The sequence below is a fragment of the Ictalurus punctatus genome, chromosome 9 (genome assembly GCF_001660625.3).
Source record: "Ictalurus punctatus breed USDA103 chromosome 9, Coco_2.0, whole genome shotgun sequence".
In the NCBI taxonomy this organism is placed as follows: domain Eukaryota; kingdom Metazoa; phylum Chordata; class Actinopteri; order Siluriformes; family Ictaluridae; genus Ictalurus; species Ictalurus punctatus.
Window position 1 is genome coordinate 12,876,665 of NC_030424.2, and position 26,613 is coordinate 12,903,277.

Genomic DNA, 26,613 nt, shown 5'->3' on the forward strand with positions numbered 1-26,613 from the left:
TTCTTTTTAAAAAAAAATAAATTTGCAAAGATTTCAAACAAACTTCTTTCATGTTGTCATTATAGGGTATTGTTTGTAGAATTTTGAGGAAAATAATGAATTTAATCCATTTTGGAATAAGGCTGTAACATAAAATATGGGAAAAGTGAAGTGCTGTGAATCCTTTCCGGATGGGGTGTGTGTGTGTGTGTGTATATGTATGTGTGTGTGTGTATATATATATATATATAAATAAAATGAAGTCTGTGTGGGGAAAACTAAGGTGGCATAGAAACTGAAGTTATCTATACCAATCAGCCATAACATTAAAACCAATTGGTTCTCAAAGTTGATGTGCTGGTGCAGGAAAAATGGGAAATCCTAAGAATCTGAGTGACTTTGACAAGGGCCAAATTTTGATGGCTAGACAACTCGGTCAGAGCATCTCCAAAATAGCAGGTCACAAGGGTGTTCCTGGTATGCAGTGGTTAGTACCTACCAAAAGTGGTCCAAGGACGAACAACTGGTGACAGGGTCATGGGCACCTAAGGCTCATTGATATGTTTGGGGAGTAAAGGCTAGGCCGTCTGGTCCGGTCCACAGAAGAGCTACTGTAGCACAAATTGCTGAAAATGTTAATGCTGGCTATGATAGAAAGGTGTCAGAACACATTTAGTGCATCGCAGCTTGGTGCATATGGGGCTGTGTAGCCACAGACCGGTTAGAGTACCCATGCTGACCCCTGTCCACCACCTAAAGCTCCTACAATTAACTGAAACATCGATCAACAGAACTGGACATTGGAACAATGCAAAAGGCTGGCCTGGTCTGATGAATCACATTTTCTATTACATTATGTGGATGGCTGGGTGTGTGGCTTACCTGGGAAAGAGATGGCACCAGGATGCACTGTGGGAAAAAGGCAAGCTGGTGGAGGTAGTGTGATGCTCTGGGCAATGTTTTGCTGGGAAACATTGGGTTCTGGCATTCATATGGATGTTACTTTGACAAATACTACCTACCTAAACATTGTTACAGATCATGTACACCCCTTCATGTCAGTGGTATTCTCTAATGCCAGTGGCCTCTTTCTGCCGGATAACATGCCTTTATGCTGTTGAATGTGTTGACATGACCTCCAAATTCCCCAGAGCTCAATCCGATCGCATATCTGTGGGATGTCTTGGACAAGTATGATCCATGCAGGTCCCACCTTGAAACTTAAAAAGGACTTAAAGGCTCAAAAGCTGCTAACGTCTTGGTGCCAGATATCACAGCACACCTCCAGAGGTCTTGTGGAGTCCATGCTTTGAAGGGCCAGAGCTGTTTTGGCAGCACAAGGGGGACCTACACAATATTAGACAGGTGGTTTTAACGTTATGGCTGATTGGTAAATATTGTCGGTTTACCTATAAATGGATGTAAAAAGTAGATAATAAACTGACAACTCATTGTATAATTCCAGGGTTAATGGCACAGAATAATAAACACACACCTTTTATGGGAGAAACTATAATTTCATTTTTTTTATGTAGAACTTTACACACATGCAAATGTACAAGTTTACCATCTTGTGAAACAGGGTGTGCATTTTTTTTGTTGCTGCTGATATTCAGAAAATACAATTAATATTTATTTCTATGAAGTATCAAAAATGAACAAAATTACACATTAAAAGGTAATCTAACAGCAGTTTCTGAAGCAAGGTTACAACACTGCCAAAGCCATCCCAAATTACATAATGGTCATACTCTCCTTATAAAGCAAGTGTGGAAAAAGATCTGGAATAGGCAAAGCTGGAGAGTTACAGACACAAAAATCTCACAAACTGTAGCTACAAAAAGAGCTATAGGCATGCAGTAAAAAGATAACCATAACTGTAAAACTGTACAAAATAAACTCTCTCCAAGCTATCAGAGATGTCACATTGCTGAAGAAATAAAATGATTTACCTCTTGTGTGTGTGTGTGTGTGTGTGTGTGTGTGTGTGTGTGTGTAACAGCCATAATTGTTGCCTGTGTGGGAAAACTAGCTTATGGAATTTTGATAGATATTAAAGTGATGCTGAAGAAAAGACGAACATTTAACCAACAAAATGTGGTCATTAGGGTAATGTTCCTCAGTGTAGTCAGTGAGCTCAAACAAAATCCCTGAAGTGCATAAGATTTATATAAAAAAAATATATAAAAAAAAAAAAAAAAAGTTCTGCAAAAGAAAAAAAAAAAAAAAAAAAGACATTTTAGCAAGTGAAAATATCTTGAATATGGACAAATTTAACTAACATGTCTTATCATGGGATTATTATAACTCAAATATAATATAATTCAGCCTGTTTTTAGATGCTTCTATTTATTTTTTAGATGCTTTTAGTTTTTAGATGCTTCTTTACATTTTCTTATTATAATGGCTTCTTTCTAGAAATAACTTTCAAGTATGAAATGAGTAAAATTGTTTAGAAACATCCATAGATTTAATAAATCATATAACTTGCTTACTGTAATTTTATAATAGGAAATACTAGTCTCACGTGCTAAGATTGTCATTTTTGTAGTATGTGTCAATTAGTTAGCCAAGTGCAAATCCACAATAAAACAAAGACGCATTTGTATGAACCAGCCATATGAAAAAATTTGGATCACAGAACATCAAGGGTGCCAAAATATACAAGCAAATATTTGTATAGCAAAAAATTCTCTTAGCATTTTAGAAAGTTGCTCGACACAAATGGCATCCATGGATGACCCTGCAATCTTTTATCTAAATCTAAAATAAAAAAATCAGTGACAAACTGCTTCATTCAGGTAGACCTGAGAAGAAATGATAGAAAACAAAGCTACAATATTGAGGGAGTAAGTGAGGTACTCAGAACTTAAGGCTAAAACTGTCTTAATGCTGATAGCTACTGAAGAACGCCATTAACCAATTAACAATGTGGAACAGGTTCTAACATCATAAACTACTGAATGGATGTACAGTACAAAAAAGAGAGAGATGCTTAATTATATTATTCCCCTAAAATGGCACCTTTACTGGGTGAACACAGGGAGAAAAAAAAAAATCTACACAGCTCTAGTGAGCTACATACTGTACTATCTAGCTACATCAAAACATTCTCTTAAACTCGACATGATAAAGTCTGATTTATTTATTTAAAATAAATGATATGGCATAAGAGTGTGACTACTTTTGGCCCCATTTAAGTGCATATCATGTCAAAAATGATTATAATAAGCTTTTAATAGGTACAGGCGTCTGAAGCATTTAATATGAAGGTGAGCCAGACACTTGTCTGTAATGTTTACATCTGCAATACATCTTCATGCCTCGTAGGAGGTGCTGTTTTGCCTACAGGACAAACGGACCACACAAACCACATCTCCAGGTTGTCCAAACTTGCATAGATATAGTGCTAGATTTAAATGAGGACAAATCAAAACAGTCTTGAAATCAGCCAGAGTTTATAATCCCTGCCACACTTACAGTGACTGCATTATTTTTGATGGAAATTTCCTGCTTCAAGTCACGCGAATGAAACGCACATGCAAGTTTCCAACTATCTGACGTGAGATATACTGGGCTGTACAGTACCTTGTTATGTTAGCACAGTTTGATACACACAGTGAGGAGTGTACAAATAATTGCGGAACTGGTTGTGCTGCTCTTTTTGTAGGGATGTGTGCAGGGATCTGTTTAAAAGTGGGCCAGAAGGATAGAACATTGTTGATTTAAAAATAAACTGTTTTCGTGCTCATAATTTGGGCCGTTTTACTAACATGCTTCAGTCAATTTGGTAAAGTGCTTTGTGAATAATTTCACATGCTGTAAGAAAACCTAACCTGATCCTATGAGATATAAGAAATAAAATTGTGCTAGCAATAATTTTAATAAATGGTATGCAACATATAATCTCAACAGAGAACCTCCTGCTAATAGCAGCAATGCTGATGTGAGAGGTTTGTGAGCTAACTCTTGCATTACTAAGAACAAGAAAACATGACAAAGTGTAATAAAAAAAACAAAACAAACAAACGTTCAAAGTAAACACCATACTGTACATATATTTGTTTAAAGACCCTACTCACACATCAGGCTGCAAAGTGAACAAAGAGCCCCTTGTGTGTCCAAGTTAGAGTGAGAAACCGGTAAAGTGTTGAGTGACCCAAGTGCTACTATACACACAGAGCTACATGAAGTGCGGTGTGAGTATGTATTTCATTAATGAGCCCTCCACAAGCAGATCCATTATATCCCAAAACCCCCAGCTAGAACAACAGGCATCAAGCTAAACAAGTGACGTCCCCTAAGAATCAGAGCACCCCGAGAGTGCACGAATGGCGACTCCACCGCTCCCATGTGCTGAGTTACATCCAGCACATGTGTAAGATCTTGCCTGGTGTCGTCATGCCAACGTGCCCGCTATCTGCGACCTGTCTCCTGGAACCAAGCCAAGTTGCGACGTGAGATGGGTCGCAGTGCGGCTTCAAACGCGCTCCAAGAGCTCCAAGCCGAAGTGCGCGGGGGACAGGAAAAAAAGAAAACAAAAGAAGAGGGCAGTCTTGGCATTCGTTAAGTTGGTAATGGGTCATCATCCCCTTTGCTGCATTTACACTTGCAGCACAGCACGAACGGTGTGGCCAGCAGCAGGAACGGAGAGGCTACCAGCAAGAGCAGGCCGAAACCAGCAAAGATACCAATGACCTGGAGACACACATGAGAGGGTTAAGATTGTTTTTAGACAAAACACTTCAAACAAAACAAGCAGTACAGAAAACCTCGGTCCAAAGCTCGAATACAAAAGGTTTCAAACTCAAATCTTTTCCAGGTCACATCAACATTTTTGTGAGCCCATGAAGTACCATCAACGAAGGCTATTACTTTTATAACGGAGCCTATTATCTATTCTACAAAATCTATTGATATGTTTCCTAAATATTGAAAGTCTAAAACATTAAGAAAATTATTTCAGAAGAACCGTCCTTAGTCTCCCATCTCTCTTGTCTACATGCTCAATCAATGACTACATTTACATGCACATCAATTTTCTGTATATATATATATCATGGTGTGTGTGTGTGTGTGTGTGTGTGTGTGTGTGTGTGTGTGTGTGTGTGTGTGTGTGTGTGTGTGTGTGTGTGCACGCATCTATGTGCCTTTATATAACTGGGTTGTGTTGTGTGTTCACAGGTCACATTACCACCAAACTAAATGCCATAAGAATCGGTTATCGGCAAGCGGTTGACTCTGGTTGGAAAAGTGGCCACAGACGTGTGGTCTTGCTATTCTTTGAACTATACGAGTCAATTTGGGGAGGGTCTCCGGCCACACCAGAGGTCCTGGTCTTGGAACAGACAGACTCAGAGCTGTCCATTTCCAGTGCAGAAAGAGTCGAAGAGGTTTCTGTGTCTGCAGATATGGGAAATCGATGCCAGAGACTCAACACTACCCTGACTAAACACAGGAGAGAGAAGCTAAAGAGGAAACTCTTCTCTGATGCAATTGCACAGGAGTACATGGAGATTAAAAGATGGCTTCTGCGACAACTGGAAACATCTGACAAAGAGGTTGTTCAGACAATGGGCCATCTGAACTCAAACATTGAAATTTTGGTGCAGCATATTATGGGTTCAGGGATCCGTGGTTCTATGCCTCATCCATTGCCACAAACCCCCCCCCTCACCAAAACCAGCATTCTTCACTAGTTCACAGGCAGTTTGGCTTCAAATAACTGAACACAAATGTTCTCAGGAGACCAGTATTCATAAACACATCATGGGAAAATGCATAAACTTGGTATTTCCTTTTATATACAACTTCACGTTCCCATCTCCTCTTAATTTAATCACAAATGACTTTCAATTCTCATTGATAGGCAAACAGTGGGTTCATATAAAAGAAATAAAGGGCATCAGTGAAATGTCCTGCAGCTCTGCTAACTGAAGATGGTACAGTTGCAGTGCGGTAGAGAGGAATGTGGCAGTGCCAGTGTGGTCCAACGCTGTCTGGCTCACAGACTCCAAACTCCCTGTTGAGCAACAGATGGCTCTGCGCAAAGCGACTTCAGCCCTTCCCTTTAGATATGCACGTAAACACTAAAGTTAATCTGGACTCTAGGTAGTGTTCACCACTGCATGTAGTTCAAATTTAATTGTACAGCTAATAGTGTTACTGTGGTCTGTGAGACTTTTAGACATTTATTTAATAGGGAAAGTTACTCTGGATTTAAAGTACATTCTAGATAATACTGGTAGATTACAAGGCTGTTGCCCTTCTTATAAAACTTCCAGTATTTATATATAAAAACAAACAAAAACAAACTAACTATTTTTTCCCGGACTTCATTTGTTCAGTTTTCTTTCTATTTCTTGCAAAGGGCATGTTATTATCATGGAAAGAAAAGAAAAACAAACAAATATGAACTGACTTGTATTAGGAAGGCTATGTTTAGCACAGACTATAAGAGAATGTTTAAAGATATCAGGTTTAGGACCCGACACCAGAGACTCGTATCCAAAATAGACAGACTATTTTTAAAACCATTTTTCTTCATTTCTTGTACTTTTCCCAGTCTGTAACTTAGTGCCTTTAAATGTCACACTTTGCTTGACTTCTCAGAATTATGTAAGAAGTCTGGATAATGTACAGAATATATAAGGAATAAAGTATGACCGGATGTGCAGTTATGGGAATTTAAGCTCCCTGCTCAAAAATTGTACCAATTGTTAATTCTTTCCCAACACTTGGTAAAGCCTCTTTTTGCCTTAACAGCAGCAGTAATGTAATTTCAGGTAATGATTTTAGCCTGGGGGGCACGGCGACTTAGTGGTCGACACGTTTGCCTCGCACCTCCAGGTTTAGCGGTTCGACTCCTGCCTCTGCCCTGCGTGCGTGGCGTTGGCATGTTCTCCTTGTGCTTCGGGGTTTCCTCCGGGTTCTCCAGTTTCCTCCACCAGTCAAAATACATGCGTTGTAGGCTGACTGGCATTCCCAAATTGTCTGTAGTGTGTGTGTGTGCGCGCCCCGCGAATGGCTGGCACCCTGTTCAGGGTATCCCCCAAATTGTACCTGGGATAGGCTCCAGGCTCCCCTGTGAGGCTGTCTAGGGTGAGCAGTACAGAAAATGGATGGATGGTTGGATGGATTTTAGCCTACACTTCTACTAACACTGATATTACTGTCAGAGCCGTGTTATAAAAACAATATTTCACCATAAACAGAATCATGATTTCAACATTAAAGATGAAACATCTATGCATCTATCCATCCAACCATACCACACGTTTAAAGAAGTTCTTCTGTATTTCACAACTGTCTTGTTTTTAAACAATAAGATACATTATGAAATATTTAGCTCCTAAATGTTTTTATTAAAAATCCTTTGAGATGAACTGAACAGAATCCCCCTGAGACATTTTAATAATCCTTTTATTATTTGTGAGTTAGGACAACCTGTCATACTGTGAGTGGTACAACCCCCCCCCAAGGATTTAAACACAAATAACAGCTTATACTCTTACTAGCTATAGACTATAAACCAATAACCTACAATCAGTGGATACATGGCTTTTCCTCAGACGTGTACGAGTGCACATGTACACTGCTCAGTCACACTCCTCTGCTCATGAAAGTAACAGAGCACAGAAAAGGAAAAATTAGAAGGGAGGAGGAGGAAAAAAATATAGATGCCCACCTGCGTTCTGTGCCAAATCACGGAGGCTCTGGAGTGGCCCAGCTTGTTGCGGCAGGGTCCTTTATCGTAATGGATCAGGAGGAAGTCATCCTGCCAAACACAGGAGAGGGCGCTATTTATCTTGGCGGGTGTGTGGGACAGTCGCACAAAAGGCATGGCTGTGACCGCAGCATGGTACAAGTGATAGGCACATGGCCACCAAGCAGCAATATAAGCGCACTGGACTACATTTGTTCTGGGAAGCACATGTGAGAGGATGCAGAAAGACAGCATTTAAGAGAGGGAGTGCTACTTACGTCCAGAGATTCCAGGCAGTACCAGCAGAAAGCATGCTTGCAGTTCTTGCACATCATCTGGGCACAACCTTCATCTCGCTCAATGTACACTTTACATTTGGGACAGCGCTTGATGGGAGCATCATCGTCATCACTCTTAAAGAAAGAACTGTGACAGAAACAGACAGGTTGTCATCCAGAGAGTACATTAGTACATGATGTATGTAAAAGACTGAAACAAAACAGATAAAAACATTTTTTATGATTATGATTTCCTGAGAGTGGATTTAAATAGTGTTCCTATTTAACTGAGCTGACTCCACAGTGTAGAGCACTTTGTTCTTGAGCAAATGGTCAGTAGGGGCAGATAAAAGTTCTGCAGTAAATTTTATCTGTAAAAGGTTTGATGCAAAGATTTCAAATGACACTTAAAGTAACAGTAGACATTTCCATCTTGCTTATAACACATTTCACAAGCCTAACTAAATGTAGCAAATGTAGTTCAGTTTTAGTTTAGTGACTCAATGGTGACAACAGTTACTTTTTATCCCTTTACTGCTTAACCATTAAAAGGCATGGACTGGCCATTGGGAAGTTCGGGAATTTTCCCTGTGGGCCGGTCTTGTGAGGACCGGTATTCCCCCCTCCCTCAACCACGGCATTATTTAAACACTGTTGACTGCTTTGCAATATTTTAAATAATTCTGATAATAAAGGCAGGCTATTAAGTCAAATTAGGTGTCAGGTGATCATTACATTAATTCAACTTTGAATTTTTGCTTTCTGTAGACAAACATGGGGAGGAAAACCATTAGAAAAAAATAGTTTACATTTATGCCATTTGGCAGTCGCCCTTATCCACAGCGACTTACAGAAGTGCTTTGAAGTCTCCATCAATAAATACATCCCAATACTGGTTCACTAGATCACGGACAGCAGCGTAACCTGGCCTGGGTGTTCGTGGCCGTAGCCCCGAAGATGTTTTCCTCAGCCTCGAATAATTCTCCACTTGGAGCAGTTTGTCACTACGTAACTGAACGTCAGTAAATGAAGACTGCCTGCAATCTTACATCTTCAGTGAACAGAGGCGAAACCAATCAGACAGGGTTTATAGGAAAATACGTGGAAACACTTGTTTTATTGGCTGACAGCTCTCAATTCCTCAATTCTGCCAGACGCTAGCTCACACAGTCAGTGTGAGGAAAAATTGATATATGCAGCTTTTTTGTTTTGTTTTGTTTTTTTAAACCAGTAAAGGGGTTGAAACTGAAACACTACCATCCTCTCTCATGCTGAGCAGGAAAACAAGGTGTGTAAATGTCTACGAGTTCATGAATATGTATAAGTTACATGAATATGATATGAGCAGAGCATGACAGCTAATGTACTTGCATGGCACTGTAGCAGAATTTTCACATTTTTTAAGCAATTGCCCTCACATGCAAGAAAAAAAGAAGCTTTTTTTTTAATGGAGAAGAATCTGTGCTCAGCCCTGGATGATTAACAGTTCAGCTAACGCCCCTGGTCATGGACTAAAAATATCATCAGTCTTATAAGTCTGTTAGGAGGTAATATAGCAAGAAAAACACAGACAACACAATTTTTTTTTTTATGAAAAGTGCTAATTTAAAGTACTTTAGGAAGAGCTAGGTCTTCAGACGTCGTTTGAAAACCGACAGTGACTCAGCTGTTCGGACATTTAGGGGAAGTTCTTTTCACCACCTAGGTGCCAGAACTGAGAAGAGCATTTCGTTTTACATATTAGCTTAACACAAACAATACAAATTAACAGATAGTGTGTGTTCGTTCTTTTTTTTTTTTTTAAATGAACGATTCGTTGATCGAGAAATATGTCAGTTTGAACTTGGTGTATCAAATAGGGGCAGCTTTACAGCAAATTCCCAGGCTGCTTTTTGTTGCCAGTCTGCCCCTGACCATTAATGATTAGTCCATGGCTATAAATAAGACATACCAATTTGTTGTGGTTATGTTTTAGTTTACATTTTAGTTCCACTTTTGAACTAAAATACTAAATACTATCATCAGATCAGACATCTACTCTGAACATAAAGCAAAGAATAAATGAAACGTATACAATAAACATTCTTGGTTGCGAGTTCTATTTTTGCTGTTTGAGCAAGCCATGTCATTTCACTAAACAGATCAGAGAAGGTAAATTAAATAAAAAAAAATATATATATGAAAGCCTGTGAAAACCTGTGAATTCTTGAAAACTCATCTCCAAGAGATGCCTTCAGGTAAATACTTGACACAAATGCACATGATTGGTTACAACAAGCTGCAACAAAAGATCTGCTACAGAAACCACAAAGTTTCATGTTGAAAAAATAGGAGTCACTACAGTACACCCTGTTCCCTCCTCTCCCATACACTGAACAGCTCTTCTACATTACTTTTCAGTTCGGTGTGCTAAAATATATTTAGACTTAAGCCTGAAACTGCTAAAGCAAAGTGCACAGGTCTGATCATTATCACAGCCACATTCAAACTGACTAGCAACACAATACCAAAAGCTGTTAATCTGGGGCTCACACAGGAACACCACATGTGTTCAGATGCACGAATGAATCTCAAGAAGAAGAGAGCAAGCGGTACCTGCTCTCGCCAGGCAGAAAGGCGGTGATGGGCAGGTTCTCCTGACACTCCTGGCCTGGGTGCCAGCTGGCCTTGCAGGCCGAGCAGAATTCCAGCGTGCAGTTACCACAGCGTACCAGCTGCGGCCGGGCCGAGTCCGCCTCCTTCAGCTGGCACACGGCCTGGCACGATGATGACGGGCACCATGTCCGGCACGGGTCCAACAGCACCTCTGTGGCGGGGAACAGAAGAATAGTGTGTGTGTTTACCCATTCTGCCCAGCTGTTTACGGTCACGTCACCATGGTTACACTGAGGAGACTCAGCATAAGACTGTTCTCAGTTAACCTGCCCTAAAAGAAACTGTCAGTATGGCTGCTTCTTCAGCTCCGATGTATTAGCTACAAGACGTCGGTACACTGAGGTGAGATTAAGGTCATCCTTTAGCAACAAGTCACATATGCGCTGAGCTCCCACAGTTCTTATTTTCTTCCACGTATAAGCTGAAGAGAGATTCCATGAGGGGCTACTGCAAAGACAAATGTTACTTCCACAATGCTCTGAATTCACCAGGCAATGTCAACTTTGTTCCTGCTAGCAGTGCAAAATTGTTACATCTTTCTGCTCTAGTGCTTGATAAAATTGTAATGCAAAATTGTAATTTTCTGTCTCTCGCAATCTCAGGTCTGATTCATTTACGAGCCAGTCACATGTGGGAACAGGGACAGACTTTCTCAATGAGAAGAATGTGGGCAGAAGTGCCATACAAGTACATACAAGTCTTCTTCCATAGAAAAGAGAAGAAGAACAACAGCCACCACTAACTCCAGACAGAAACGCTACCTTGCTTTGAACTCCAACCACAGCTGCTGTACAATCAGATGCCCGACTGCCTCCTGACAAGAATTGGAACCGTCTCTGTAAATAAAAGCTGTCATAATAGAGAAAGGCAGTATGTATTATTTAACCTTAGGATGTAGCTTTCACTGAAAGCTGGATTTCCTGTTCCTGATGAATGTCAGGTTAATTATAATTAAGCCTGACCAGTTCGCAATCACTAAATGTCCTACTGATAACAGTAGTTTCTCCCTTTATCATTTGCAGCACTCCGGCACTATATGTACACCTTTCATCTCTAACTGAACCAGAAAGTATTCACCCCCTAGGGATTACTTTTCTTTTTTAATGCAGTCCAACATCCAATCTAAGTATATTAGAATCAGATGTTTTTTTTTTTGTCAGTTCCTTTTAAAGTGGCTCCATACAGAAATAACATTAAATAAATTATTTAGTCTGTCCTGTTTAGTTCTAGCCTTAGAATTATGAAATATATAAATCTAAACACTGCTTGATTGATAAGTATTCACACCCTAAGTAAATATTTGGTGCACTGTACTTTTGCAGCCCCCCCCCCCACATTTCTCCAGCTCTCCCAAATTAGATGGATAACAACATTGACAGACAGCAATTTTCAGGTCAACCCACAGATTTTCAATTGGATTTAGAACACGAACTGTCTTCTCTTTGCTTTTAGATTAAAAGCCTCAAAATCATTTTACAAAAGCACTCTGATTTTGAGGGGGAACAAAAATCCAGCCTTAGTCTCTCTCAGAAGTGGCTTCCTTCTGTTCACTCTCTCATAGAGGCCAGATTGTGAAAAGCTGATGACACTGAGGTCTACACAGGTTTAACCAGTGGGCTTTGTAACTCCTTCAGTGTTGTAGCTGGACTCACTTCTCTTACAATTGCCCTTCTTTCCCAAGTGTTCAATCCTGGTAGTATATGGGTTGTGCCACTTTTTTTCCACCTAAAATGGCTTTCACATGTCTCATAGGAAGGTCTAAAGCTTTGCTGACTTTTTTTTTTTTTTTAATAACCTTCTCCAGCTTTTTTCCTCCTAACATCCTTAATCTCAAAGCTTCAAGGGCAGTTTCTTGGTTTTTCCGACAGCAGAACTGATCTAATCTACCGTTTTAGCCGAAAGACCTCTAAAAGTCAGAGATTTTTATTGTGCAACCATACAATTAAAAACATGGGTGGATTTAAAATGAACACAGGTGTATCCTGGCTATATATATTTAGTGTAACTGCTTAAGAAAATTAAATACTACTACTAATTTAGACTGTTAAGAGAAAGGTGGGGGTGAATACTTATCAATTAAGAAGTTTTTTGTTGTAAACAATCCTGAGGACATCTAAATAAATGATTTTATTTGATTTCTGTAGTGAGTCACTGCAAAGGGAGCAAAAAAAAAAAAAAAAAAAAACACCATTCTGATATACTTAAATTTGATGCTGCAACACAGCAAGAAAAGAAATAATCACGAGGGGGTGAATATAAACAAGGCTACACAACTTATCATTAAACTATCATTTTAAACTCGCTCAGTTTCGTCAACAGTTCTTTTTTGTGCAAGGTCATCTCCCTTCTTTTGCTGCTGTAGCTGTGTTAGATCTTGATAAACGGACAATAACTGCTTGTTCTGCTGGTAATAAATGCTGTGTGCAGTTCGTCTTAACTACAAACTTATAAACTATCAGTTTTCAGATGAATTTCAAGGGTTGCCATGAGCATGCAAGATTCTGTTGGCTAAATATGATCAGGTAAATTGGGACCAACAAATCTGCATGTGAGAAATTTGTATTCGCAGGAAGAAAGATGAGCTTAGGGTTTTTGGTTTGCTTTGTGTTGTTTATGTCCTTGTTCTGAAATGTACGTGTAATCCAAAGAACTCCTGTGATTCAGGAATAACATAATAGCGTGAGCAAAGGGCCAACATATAGTTCTGGCTGACACTGATGAATGAAAGCAGGTGGTAGGCAGGGTGCGTGTCTGTGTGTGTGTGTGCGCACACCACGGGGACTCTCAGGTAAAAGAGTCTGCACTCAGGCAACGTGACCTCCACAGGATACACGTGTATTGACACCGGTCTACTGAATCACACTCCTGCTCTAACACACACACACACACACACACTTGCTCATGGCTGTGTTTCCACACACAAAAAAGAGAGAGAGAAATAATACAGGGAGAGAAAAAAGCACAATGTGTTCATACACACCATGGTGACATGATTTCAATACAATCCTTTTTAAACCGACTCCTGACAAGATATTTTCAATCTGTAAAATAGAACCAAACCAGCTGAATATTGCAGTGCTTCCACAAATTAAAAAAGAGACCTTAAATATTATCTGAACACATTTGAAAAGTGTACACATTTCTCTTTATTTCAATAGTCAGTTCAATTATTTCATTCATGTTCTTTTTGAGACACTATATACAGTGCAGCTGTTTAATTCAAAGGCATTATCTATGGAAGTAACGTCAGGTCATGCTGGAAGGACAACTAAGCATTGCTTCTCACATCACATGTCACAGTCTTCCTTTCAATCTATAATCAACTTCCTGCCATACCAATGCTTCTATCAGATTTGTTGCATATGTAAACACTGGACCTTATTCAGAGTTAACAACTTATGTTAAAGGTTACATGAATATATATGGAAGGAAATTTCCTCATATTCAGAAACAGTGTATGCAGGCACTCAGGTTGATTTTCTGAGCTTCCCAATCAGATTATTTAAATTACATGTGTGTAGCTCACACCTAGACCACTGCCTTCAGACACAAACACTTGCATTTAACCTCCCCAATAACAGGAAACAAGAGTGTTATTCTTTAATTTTATTTGTTTACTTTGCCCTCAACTGTAATATGATGTAACATAAAAGAAAGAGCCAAAAAAATTGGAAAATAAAATTATAATAATAATAATAATTTGATGATACAATGTAGTGTAGTATATTGCCAAAAATACTGCTGCATTACAAACAGTACTATTTGTAATCATCAAGTGAGTCACTGCAAATTTGTTTTAACTTTAAGGCTTCCACCCTTATTATTCAGCAGTTTATAAAACAGCACTTGATCCAGCATCTTATTATTTCGCATATCATGCACAGTTCATTGTGCACACAATTTAATGTAAAACACTAGATGTTAAATCAAGATCATGAAATCATAGTCTGTATGAGATGTAGGCCATTTTATCAATATCTTTAATTTGTTATTTTGATTTGCCTAATTAATATAATAAAGCCAAAGTTGTGGGATGTTTTCTTGTGTTGTACAAGATCAGTCAACACTGTGTATGGTGTCTTGTCAGACAGCAGTGGGTGTGTATAAAAAGTGACTGCCGGTGCTTCGGTGCTTGGCTTTAGTTTGGCTTTATGCTGACCTTGTTATCTGCAGATTCCAGCCTTATGCTGGCCTGGTGCTTTGTACAAAGAACAAAGGACACAAGAACATAAGAATACAGCAATGAAGTGTATGTGGTTAACTCCTTTTCAACTAAAATGCTATAGAGAAGCTTATAATACCGAGGTCACAATATTTTTGTCAGTGCCTGTCCATGGTAAATAGTACTTTGTACATACTACATTATTGCTAATACCTATTATTTTCTGCTAATCAGTAATGGTGAGTGCCATTAATTCTGGGGTTATTACATTTTCTCTTGTTTTTGGTTGGGCAGGTAGGTCGGTAGGAAAAAAAGGGTGCAGTATATTATACATTTCCAGCACCAACCATCCTGTCCAAACATTTTAATCCGATTTTTAGTCTCCGTGTTTATGACATTCACTGCGCACGGACACATACAGCCAAGTTGTACCAGGTCAAAAAGCATCTCATTTCCCTTATGCACTTAATGCATTTGACCACATGCATGATTTTACACATTGATCGAATATCTTTTCCAGCAAACTTAATGGACAGAGGCGCTTCCGACTCACCTTTTTCAAACTGCAGCTTCCTGTATCTCTGCATTATCTCTGACGCCACCATGCACTCAATCTGTGTATGAGAGAGAGCATGTGTGAGTGAGTGAGAGAGAGAAAGAGAGAGAACGAGTAACAGCATTAAAAGACCCTACAAACAGAGGCACTCAGTAGTGAAAGAAATTAAAGCTCTTGGTCAGACAAAGCCTCAGTGACACACTGCTGGGTTTGAACACAGGGTTGTACCACACAGCAATCCACTGCAGGTTAACCAAGGATCACACACTTAACCCAAAGCACTTAACCTCACTAAGCCTCATCCACGGTGTGTCAAAAATCAACACAGAGGCTGAGATTTATTTTAAAAGCTCTTGTCCATGACCAGACTCTTCCCTTAATATTACAATGCATATTGCAGGAGGAGTTGACCAGCATACACACACTGAAGATTTTATGTAAGCAATCACTACTTAAAATGCCAATATTCAGAGAAATAAATCCGCTTTAGTTATTGCTCTGAGGAGAGGTCATTTTTCATAAAGACAAATGTAATTTGTTTTGCTTATTTCTTATGGACATGGCTGTTGCTGAGTTTCTGAAAAATGAGACTGCTGAGCTCAAAAATATCATTTTCATTTTGTAGTGGCAAACTTTCTGATGATGCATGTTTGATTCAGGGCAAAACATGAAGACATATAATTAAGTAAGTAAGTAAATAAATAAAGAATTGATGTTTCAACATTCAAAGCAATAGAAAAGTCTGCACTGAAATTACCTCATTTTCTTGTAAATGTCCTCGTTTTGGACAGGCGGAATCCGGACAGCTAATAGCAGTTTCAAGGCCTTCTTTAATGAGAAGCTCCACATATTGCTTCAGGCACTGGAGGGAAGGAAAAAAAAAAAGAAAAGAAGAAAAAAAAAAAAAAGAAGTTATTCCTCAGCAAGGACTGCTCTTAGCTTATCTGCTCAACATACAAGTCTAAACAAAAATACACTTGGTGGTAAGAATCCATAACAGATGCATATATGTTCTGTATACTTTTCAAATAATACATGTAATTAAGGGTGTATAGAACTGGAATATACACTCACCGTCCACTATATTAGGAACATCTGTACATTCATGCAACTACCTAATCAGCCAATCAAGTGGCAGCAGTGCAATGCATAAAATCATGCAAATAAAGGTTAAGAGCTTCAGTAAATGGTCACATCAAACATCACATTGTTTCCCCATTCTGATTTCTGTGACTTTGCTCATTGTTGAACTGTTGCTCACTCAATGTTTTTTTTCTTTTTTTGTTTTTTTTCGCAGCACTCTGTGTAAACTCTAGAGACTGTGTGAAAATCCAAGGAGATCAGCAGTTTCTGAAATACTCAAACCAGCCCATCTGGTACCAACATCCATGCCATGATCAAAGTCACAGAGATCACACTTTTTCTTCACTCTGATGTTTGACGTGAACACAAAGCTCTTGACCTGTATCTGCATGATTCTATGCACTGTAGCCACATGATTGGCTGATTAGATAACTGCATGAATGTGAAGGTGTTCCTAATAAAGTAGAGGGTAAATGAATAAAAAAAATTTTTTAATGAAGTGCTAATTAAAGTACTTTAGGAAGAAGTAGGTTGTTAGACTACCTCTTAAATCTACGATGGTGTTATGAAGCTGAAGTTGATCTTTTTTTCACCAATAATAATGCTTTATCACTCTTGTACCACAACGGTTGGCCAAAAATTATAATGTTTAATTCATTAACAAAGTACACATCACAGCTTTAACCGTTTACAGTTTTACATTACATGTGTGCTGTGGAGCGTCTGCAAAATAAGCTCCTGTTATATCTATAGCTCGTTCCGACCAGCCTCTCTTTTATTCTCTCAAGATTAATCCCCTTATGGCCAATCAGATTTGAGAATTCAACTATAAAGTTATCATCATCTTAAAGGTGCATTAGGTAAGATTTCTCAGAATTTGGCAAGATTAGGTCTCTATTGGTTAACTAGCTGGAGCTGAATAAGATTTGAATGCTTCTTTTTTAAAAACTCTTTGAGCCTGCCCCTTTTTTTTTTTTTAAAGTTTTATCTTCAATAAAAAATTGTTTTTTTAAAAAAAAAACAAACTCTCAAACCAAATTTGGCCTCACTTCATTAAAAACCTTTTCATACAAATCAACCGAATAAAAAGAGTCCATGACAGTCCATTAAAATCTGCCTCAGAGATACTGGATTTTGGCATAAAGGGCTTAAAGGAGGATCTTCACTAGTTAAACTTGTGAGTGAGTCTGGAGTGTCCTATTTGGTAACTGGTGGAGATTATATGGTCCCAATGATTATCCAAGGAGTATGAGGGAGTGTCTATAAAATGACTGACAGGATATCCATGTAAGAACAAACATGCATTCCGGACTGTAGCACAGTTTTCCAAAGGGGTTTTCTCAGCGCGTAATACTTTTCACCTGAGGTCATGGCTTAAGCTATCATTTTTTAATCATGTTCCACATATTTTCCCATCTTATTTGTGTTATTGGTAAGAAAAATTAGACTGACACCTTTAAGCACTGCTTTACTATGTTGTGTCAGTTCTCACTAGCAGATAAGGCTCACTGGTGTTTGAGTGAACCTTACCACACCTAGGCAAAACCTTTTCCTCTTCCTTTAGCATCACAAGTGGAATAATAAACCTGGCCTCAGATCAGTGTAAAGGGGCAGCTTGTACCAGCACCGCGTGCCACCACAGGGGGCATGAGAGAACAAGAGCTGCTTCCAATGTTTACTCCTGGAACTGAATCACACTTAGCCATGTGGGCATAACAACTTGGCCTCTAACTGTTGTTTTTTTTTTTAGTGACAGAGTGCACTGTTAAAACCTATGAACCCTCCCCTTTAAATTCCAGCTGTATAAAAATGTTTAAAATCCAATTTTCTAAACATTTTCAACAATGTACGTAATAATCCGTGTTACATGGCGATAAATTCAATTGATTTACTTCTACCTTAGTTTTACACTTCATATTAAACGTAACTGAATTCATGTTACAGACATTTATTTAATTGATGTTTGTGGCTGCCATGTTGGATTTATTTGCACATGCAGTAAATCACTTTGAGCTGCATTTTAAAATAAGGCAGGTGCTATATGAACAAAGTGAATGATGACAGTGATGCCAAAGACAGTGTTGGAAAAGCCAATACGCACAGACTGCAGACCAAAATGGAATAATATAACTAGAATTGATTTTGGCTCCAAGAGTAGAAAGCAAAGGGCAGAGAAAGAAAATTCAGTGTGTAAACAGTAAACGTCAACAGCCGAGTCTACCACAAGCCCAGCCACACAAAAACACAGAGAAAAGAACCAATATTTCACTTTCCATCCTCCACAAGCTAATCTAAAATCACCAAATGATTAATTTCATACACGGTTAGCTACCCAGGAACGCATGCATGCTTGAACTCATCTCTGTTTCTCTGGGTACAGCAGCCCTGGTGGTTGGTTATCTGAGAAAACGAGATTGGATGAACGGACTTGTACTCACCAGCGTGCAGAACACACACTGACACTGTGTTATGGTGGTCATCTGCTCCAGGGGGAACTCTCCTAGACACAGCTTACAGGATACCAGCGGGTCCAGAGCCAGGTCCCAGGTGGGCCTATAGCGAGCCGTCGTCATGGTTCCTGACGGCACAACTGCAAAGACAGAAGTTTTTCTCTTACAAAGTAATATAAATAAAAAAGATAGCTGCAAGCTGTGATCTGAGGGGTCCAAGCAACCTTTGCAAACAGTACCGTCAGTGGCCAGTTCCTGACAAGTTACAAAGGACCCTAAAGAGACCATAGATGAACATCTTGTGCTTGGTCCCCTAATAAAGGAATGAATAATATTCATTGCCTTTCTCAGAGTTAAGATCAGAGTGATGAAAGTTATGAGGAAGACAGGAGATAAGAATCTGGTACAGTGAGTTTGTGAAATGGTGCTCAGTAATTCACGAATCTGACGGCACTAGAACTAAACGATCTGCCCTCCGGTGCCCTTTTCCCTAAACAGCCTTTTACACAACTCAACTGATGGCAATCTTTACAGACAGCTTTAACGCTAAGTGCTTTCATAATTCACGGTGCCAACAACACTAACAAAATGATCAACACGATGTATTTTAAGGTATGACTGCATGTGCAAAGGTCCAATAGATTGCACTGAGAAAAGGTCAGATGTGTTCAGCATGAGCTTGTGGAAGTGCTTCTTGAATAACTTTGCAGAATGGAACTTTAATGGAATAAGATTTGAGTTGAGCCTAAAATGCTCCGTCACACAAGCCCACACAACAGACTGAGAGGCGGAGAGGAAACGGCGATCTTTTCAGGGTTCTTTTGTTGGAACCCCACTCTGGCTCTAAAAAAAGGTGCAGAAATCACACTTGCTTGTGCCTCCAGTCCTCCCTCTGCAGACCGAGGGAGGAGGATTATTTTTGGCAGGCATCTCTCTCTGCGCCTTCCTGTTTCTCATTGTGAGCCGGGCTCCGCCACACAGACCGGTTTGTGTCTGAAGTGTTTACAGGAAACGCTTATGTGAAAGTCAACGTCATGTGCTGTCAAAGGGCTTCTGTGGTTAGTGAAGGAACACCTGTGACAGAATTTCACACAGCTGGAGAGAGAAAGAGAATATCTGAGTTCCCAAGCTTGAGTGCATCTCTGAGGCTGACACCCAAACTATTGACAAGTGGACAGGGCAATGCTTCTGACCAGTCAGAACCTTTTAAATGTTTCTGGTGGGAAGCCTGTTGAAACCATTAAAAGCTACTTTAGGTCAATCAGAGTGTGGAACAATAGCATTAGATATTGAAAGGCAGCCATGGTGGGAGACAAACACTACACAGAACTTCATTTATGAGCATTTGCTCATACACTCTTTTCCAATAGAGGGGAGAGAAAAAATCCGCTAGCAATGCAAGCACTGAAGGGTGGAGAGATCTATGCCGCTTCAATCAATAAGTTAAGAAAGTGTGTAACAGTGCATGGACAGATGCTCACTAACTCAGAATTGAAACTGCAATTAAGATCAGCTGCAAGATATGCAACAATTATTTCAATTTTGGCAAATACCCATCTAGACATTACTGTCATTGACCTGTTTATTTTTTCGTGCCAGCTCATGCGTGTGGCAACCCTTCTCATGAGGAAATTGTAACATTTTCGATTACGGTTACTGAAAAACTACAGACATTCCTGAACTGAAGTATGTTTCTCTTTTGTATGTTCACCGTATGGTCAAAAGTATGTCTACACCTGACTATCCCACCCCTGTGTGTCCATTCGAAAACCATGGGCATTAATACAGGTTTGGTGTTAAAACATCCTCCAGTCTTCTGTGAAGGCTTGCCATTAGATTTTGGAATGTGGCTGTGGGAATTTCTGCCTATTCAGGGACGAGGAGGCCTGGGACGGAGTCGTCATTCCAGTTCATCCCAAAGGTGTTCAGTGGGGTTGAGGTCAAGGTTTGGGCCACTCGAGTTCTTCCACAGCAACCCTGGCAAACCATGTCTATGATGGACCTCGCTTTCTGCACAAAGGCATCGTCATGACGAAACATGTTTGAGCCCTTTAGTTAAAGTGAAGGGAAATCGTAACGCTACAGCATACAAAGACATTCTCGCCAATTGTGTGCTTCCATCTTTGTGGCAAGAGTTTGGGGATGGCTCAAATATTGGTCAGTTGTCCACACATTTTCGGCCATAAAGTGGATCTCAACCACCATAATTAAAGTTAAAGCATTTTAAAGGCTAGTCACCCCAAATAGTGAACAAGGACTATGTTCATATAAATAGAACACAACTATCCAAATTAAAGCCTGGCTTTCACCATCATCTTTTGGCAGACTTTTTTTCGTTACCCAGTCTTATCTCTGCAGGAAATTAGCCTAAGCAAGATTATAAGTAAATTAAAAACATTCCCACATTGTCTTTGGTGAAATATATTTATAAATTAGACCTTATATCTTTCCTGCAGAACAACAACAAAAAAAAATTATTACAGAAACAAGTCTCTTTCTTTATAGCAGAGATTCTCCCCTATCGGTGAAACAGTTTAGTTCACTGGCTAAACCAGCCCACTGTTTTTTTAACCCGAAAATTAATCTGTTTATCGAAGTTCATTTTGTGCACGGTTTAGTTTAATCTCTACAGAACCAGTTCTGGGTGGAACATACTATGAAAGTAACTGAGAATAAGTTATGCTGTTATGTATGATAATATTGATATTTAATGCCACACTGAAAATTCACAATCTTTTACAAAATAAGTATAAGGAAAAAGAAAAGTGACTATATGAATGAATTTTCAACACTAATGCATATTTTCAAAGACAACATGAATTGGCACTGCAGGAGATATTAAATTTTTTATGTTAACTATTTTTATCATCACATTTGATAAGAAGATGGCATGAATAACATGTTCTCTGGAAAAAGTAGGTCACCCTGTAAAAATCTTGCAACCATCACTATTTCAGATTTATAATACTATACCATCACACTGGTTGTAGCCTAACCACTCATGTGATATTCCCTAAATCATTTCTTTGATTAATTTGTTTCACTCGACCAGCGAGACTGTTGCGTTAAGCCACAGAAGGTCAGTCATTTTTTTCTTCATGAACAAGACAAGGTTTCTGCTATTCAGATATAGCAAGGTGATTTGTGGATGCTTTATGGCACTAACATGATTTTTATTTGTGAAAAAAAAAATACCATCACATACTGTAATTCCATCATCCTCATAAAAGTCCTCAGTGTTGAGCAGCATAGCACCTAATCTCAAGTCAAAGCCAATTTGGCTAATTCTGTATGCACAGTTCAGGCTTACATCATCCCTCAGCCTCTCCTCATTCTGCCATGTCCTGCTGCTCTGTATTCCACATCCATCCATCGCTGCCACATTCCCGATCCACCTCTGTTAGCAGTCTTATCATTCTTCAGCACTGCATAACACATTGCAAATGTGTGCAAGACCTCAGCCAAGCAGCAGTGGATATTAAATGTTCCAAAAAATATTTTACCTTATTGTGAACACAAGATATTTAACAATTAGTGATGCCAATCAAACAAAGCAGACTGCAAACTGTGCTTTGTGAAAATATCAAGAGGAGGAACTTCAGCATCATCCTACAATAGAAGTGACCTAATAAAACATCTCATGGAGTTGAAACAAGTATGTTTAATAGAGAGGGTGAGAACGGTGAATCTAAGCATGCAATGTAATATCAACAAGAGTGGTCATGAAAAACGAGCAAAAGGTTTGCAGACAAAAGCAGTGTGTGCAGAATTTCACTGAGTTCTTTTGTGATTGTTGCAGCCAAAAATGTTTGCATTTACAGAGTTTTTTTTGCAACATTTGAGATGCAAAATTGTGTCCTTTTTTATGTGGAAAATGACTTGAATAGGCAAAATTGTAATTGCAGGAAATAGTTCTGCACAGACTTTCACGGTGATGACCGTTGGTAAATATGACCTTTTAGCTATATTCATATTTGATGCGCATGAATCGACGAGAACTTTGGCTGAACGAGCGTTGTGATGACGTCACCGGATGTGCCTTGGCCCAAATCTGCAGAAAATCTGCAGTAATTTTGAAAAATTGCAAGCTCCTCTGAATATTGTGCCGTTTGCTCGCTTTTGCATTCATTTCTACGATCGCAAAATCCTGGAGGGACTGCAAAAGTAGTCTCAAGCATGGAGCAGTGTAGTGAGCAATGCAGACTGTTGCACGTGGGAGCACTTCCGTTCTGCAGGCACTGAGCCAAGTGTACCTTGTGTCTACACTCTGCTCAATTTTAATGACCATGCTTACTGATACAGCTCTGAACACTCAGTTCTGTTCTCACACTTAGTAAAGATACTGTTTAAAGTCAGTGACATGTTAAATACCTCAGCACAAGGAGTTCATCCCTAGAAGCAAATGGCAGCAAAAAACAAACAGAGCTAAATAAAATATTCCATGCTGTCCTGAATTACTTAATATTAAATAGATTATCTGTAGCAACAAGTAGTGGGGGTGGGGATTGGTATTGATGCACCACTAGTTTTGCAGCATTTAGGTTTCATCACAAAACTGTAGATAAAATATATACATTTTATTAATACAGTGACATGAACTACAACATAGAAATGATATATAGATGCCATAACATCAATAGATTCAGAAGGATTAAGAACAGGAACATGCACCCATTGTCTTTTCATCCCAGTCATAAACTGATCAGCATGAAAACATGGTAACAAATATATGCTAAAAAAAATCCTGCTGTTGCATAATTTACCACATGTTCATTATTCCGCTGCAAGTCATCAGCAACAACAATGCTCCCAAATTGTTGAGTTTTTCTACATTAAAATTCTACTGCTGTCACCATGAAAGGAGAAAACAGTAATTTTATCTGCTCACATAGCTATTAAATGAACTTCCCTGTTTAGACTCACACAACAAAATTAAGCACCTTGGAGGAAAGCGGCGCTTGTTCGGTGTTCTGTCTTACAGCGAGCGTGTAGCATCTGTTCTCGATTCCACCCTGCTGGGACACAAATTGCTTTGTGCTTTGTTTCTGGACAAAACTCTGAAGTTAATTTGCACATAATCATCTATATAAAGAGTTTGTCTTCCTAAAACTTTTTTAAAAATTTATTTAGTAGATAAGTCTCATGGAGAAAGTGGGACATCTTACATGCTGACTTCACCTCCTCCTTAAATTACATTAACGTGATCAGAGTTAGCGTCACAAGAAAAACATGCATAGAAATGACAAAAGGGAACTAGGTGGAATTTATTTGGTACAAATACAAACTTTAAAAAAAAAATATCCTCAGTCTTGCAACTACACTGCTTTCCTGAAAAATACAACACTACTGAATTTAAGGATTTAATGCTTTATTTAATTTGTTTCATCATGCCAGCTTTATCAAATCTGTCCTATTACCTACATTCTATACAATCAATGAGGCTCTCTTTGCTGCCTTATGAGCTCAGTGTAACATATACATACATAAACACATACATAAATATACATACATACATACATACATACATACATACCACCTAATGTATTCAAAGCAAGCACATAGACATACCTGCACTGGTCTTGAAATGTGTGACAGCAGAATCGTCTTCACACCATATGAGACAGCTGTGATTCAGTAATGTTCCCTTCATTAAACCTAACCAGCAGTTAGTGTGTGTTAAGGGATATCTGCTTGATGCGTATTAATTTTATATAGTGTGTCAAAGATTGCTTAAAGTCAATGTCATGAACTACCTATAGTTGCTAAAGCTACGCACATTCACAGCAGGGCTAGAAGACAGGTTTTTGCTTGTTACCAGAGCAACCATTCAGTCTCCGCTTCCAAACATAGCAACAGCTTTGATGCACTCTGATACTAAACTCGTCTATGCATGTTTTGGGGAAAAACATAAAAAGATGCATAGTGCAACCTCGAAGCCCTGAAACTTCAATAGAAGAAAAACAGACCTTCTTCCTATTCTCACCCTCATTCTATAAATAGAGCCGAGAAGTCCAATTACAGCAGTTTTATGTGCAACTGTAATCACCTCTCTGATTATCTGACAGCCTCCAGTTTAGTCTAAATTCTTTCATTCCAGTGCAATAACCGTCTACAATGGTATACTCCACACACAAAGAACAAAAACAGCCCTAACTCTGACAGCTAGGCAACACTTACTTTAGAACCTAAAGGTATCAAATCGAACTACTCAAAAAAAAGAAAGAAAGAAAGAAAGAAAGAAAGAAAAAATATTGCAACCATATGAAGAACGAGACTTCATTATGGGTTAGGAAGGAAAAGATAAAACACAACAACCACCACCACCACCCCACAAAGTCATATGACAAGTGAGAGGAAACCACAGTACCCAGAGGACATTTATATATACATAGACACACACACATACACACACATTGAGAACCAGTGAAACCCCACACAAAGGACAGAAACCCAGACCCTTGAGCTGTAAGACAGCAACGCTACCCAATGTAGACCCTGCTTTGATCACTGAGCTTTAATTAGAGGCCAGCTGAGAGTGGATTTTACTGATACCAATAACCAGGTTGGGCAGTACCTGCTGATAACTGATTAATCAACTGATTATTCGATAAAACTGATAGAATGAAAACATAATGCTCAAAGTAAAATATCACTGAATGTTATTACAAAAATAAACAGTACTGACAGTACCATGAAAATGTACTGCACTTTTTGAAATGAAAAATATACAGTGCCGTCCACTAATTTTGGCACCCTTGGTAAATATGAGCAAAGGAGTTTGTGAAAATTTGTCTTTATTGTTTTATCTTTTGGTGATAACAAAACAATTAGAAACAAAACAGTTATAAACAATTAGAAAAAAAAAATCTCTACATTAAAACCAGGTTACACTAATCTAAAATGTCTTCCTCCTGATGTTCCTTACGACACAGACTACATCATCTTTAGATGTTACTGTTTGTTCTATGAGCAACAAGGCTTTACTCCATTAAGCCACATCTCAAAGTGTCTAAGGGTGGGTGATATTACAAAAATCAATATATCATAACACCTGAAAACATTTCTATAATATATACTATGAATCACAACATACACCTATTTTAATAGGAATGCCTGGAACACCTGCTCACTCATGCATTTATCCAGTCAGTCAATCACCGCAGCAGTGCAGTGCATAAAATCACAACGTCAACCAAACAATACTAGGCAATGCTTTTCCAATCCATAAGTGTTCCAGTTTTGGTGAGCCTGCACCCATTATATCCACAGATTCCTGTTCTTGGCTGACAGGCATGGAACCAGTGAGGTCTTCTGCTGTTGTAGCCCATCCACCTTAAGGTTTGATGTGTTTTCTACTCTGAGATGCTTTTCTGTTCACCACTTGAAGACATACTCGAAGTTCCTACCAGTCTCATCATTCTCCTCTGACTGCTCTCAACAAGGCATTTCTACCTGCAGAACTGAGGCTAGATGTTTGTGTGCACCATTGTGTTTGAATTCTAGCGGCTGCCGTTAGTGAAAATCCCAGGATTCAGCAGTTCCTGAAATATTCAAATCAGCCTGTCTGACACCAACAATACTATGCTCAAAATCACCGAAATCACAGTTTCCCCCCATTCTGATCTTTCATGTGAACATTAACCGAAGCTCTTGGCCTGTATCTGCATGATTTGCTGCGTTGCACTGCTGCACCATGATTCACTGATTGGATAAGTGCTCAGGGGGTGTAAGGAGGGGATGTCATT

The 26,613-nt window shown here is 39.0% G+C and overlaps 1 protein-coding gene across 2 annotated transcripts in view; it reads right to left on the reverse strand.

Annotated features, from left to right (window-relative positions):
* Positions 1-1,475: 1,475 nt before the first annotated feature.
* The window catches only part of rnf144aa (ring finger protein 144aa), a 37,828-nt gene continuing 12,690 nt past the window's right edge, over positions 1,476-26,613 (reverse strand). For both annotated transcript variants that reach the window (XM_017476969.3, XM_017476970.3), the window contains 7 exons: positions 18,857-19,008; positions 16,093-16,197; positions 15,333-15,393; positions 10,558-10,768; positions 7,963-8,110; positions 7,667-7,756; positions 1,476-4,677 (listed from right to left, as the gene is read on the reverse strand). In XM_017476969.3, the coding sequence (XP_017332458.1) occupies positions 4,546-4,677; positions 7,667-7,756; positions 7,963-8,110; positions 10,558-10,768; positions 15,333-15,393; positions 16,093-16,197; positions 18,857-18,991 (882 nt within the window). In that variant the 5' untranslated portion in view covers positions 18,992-19,008 and the 3' untranslated portion in view covers positions 1,476-4,545. The remainder of the gene's footprint in view (positions 4,678-7,666; positions 7,757-7,962; positions 8,111-10,557; positions 10,769-15,332; positions 15,394-16,092; positions 16,198-18,856; positions 19,009-26,613) is intronic.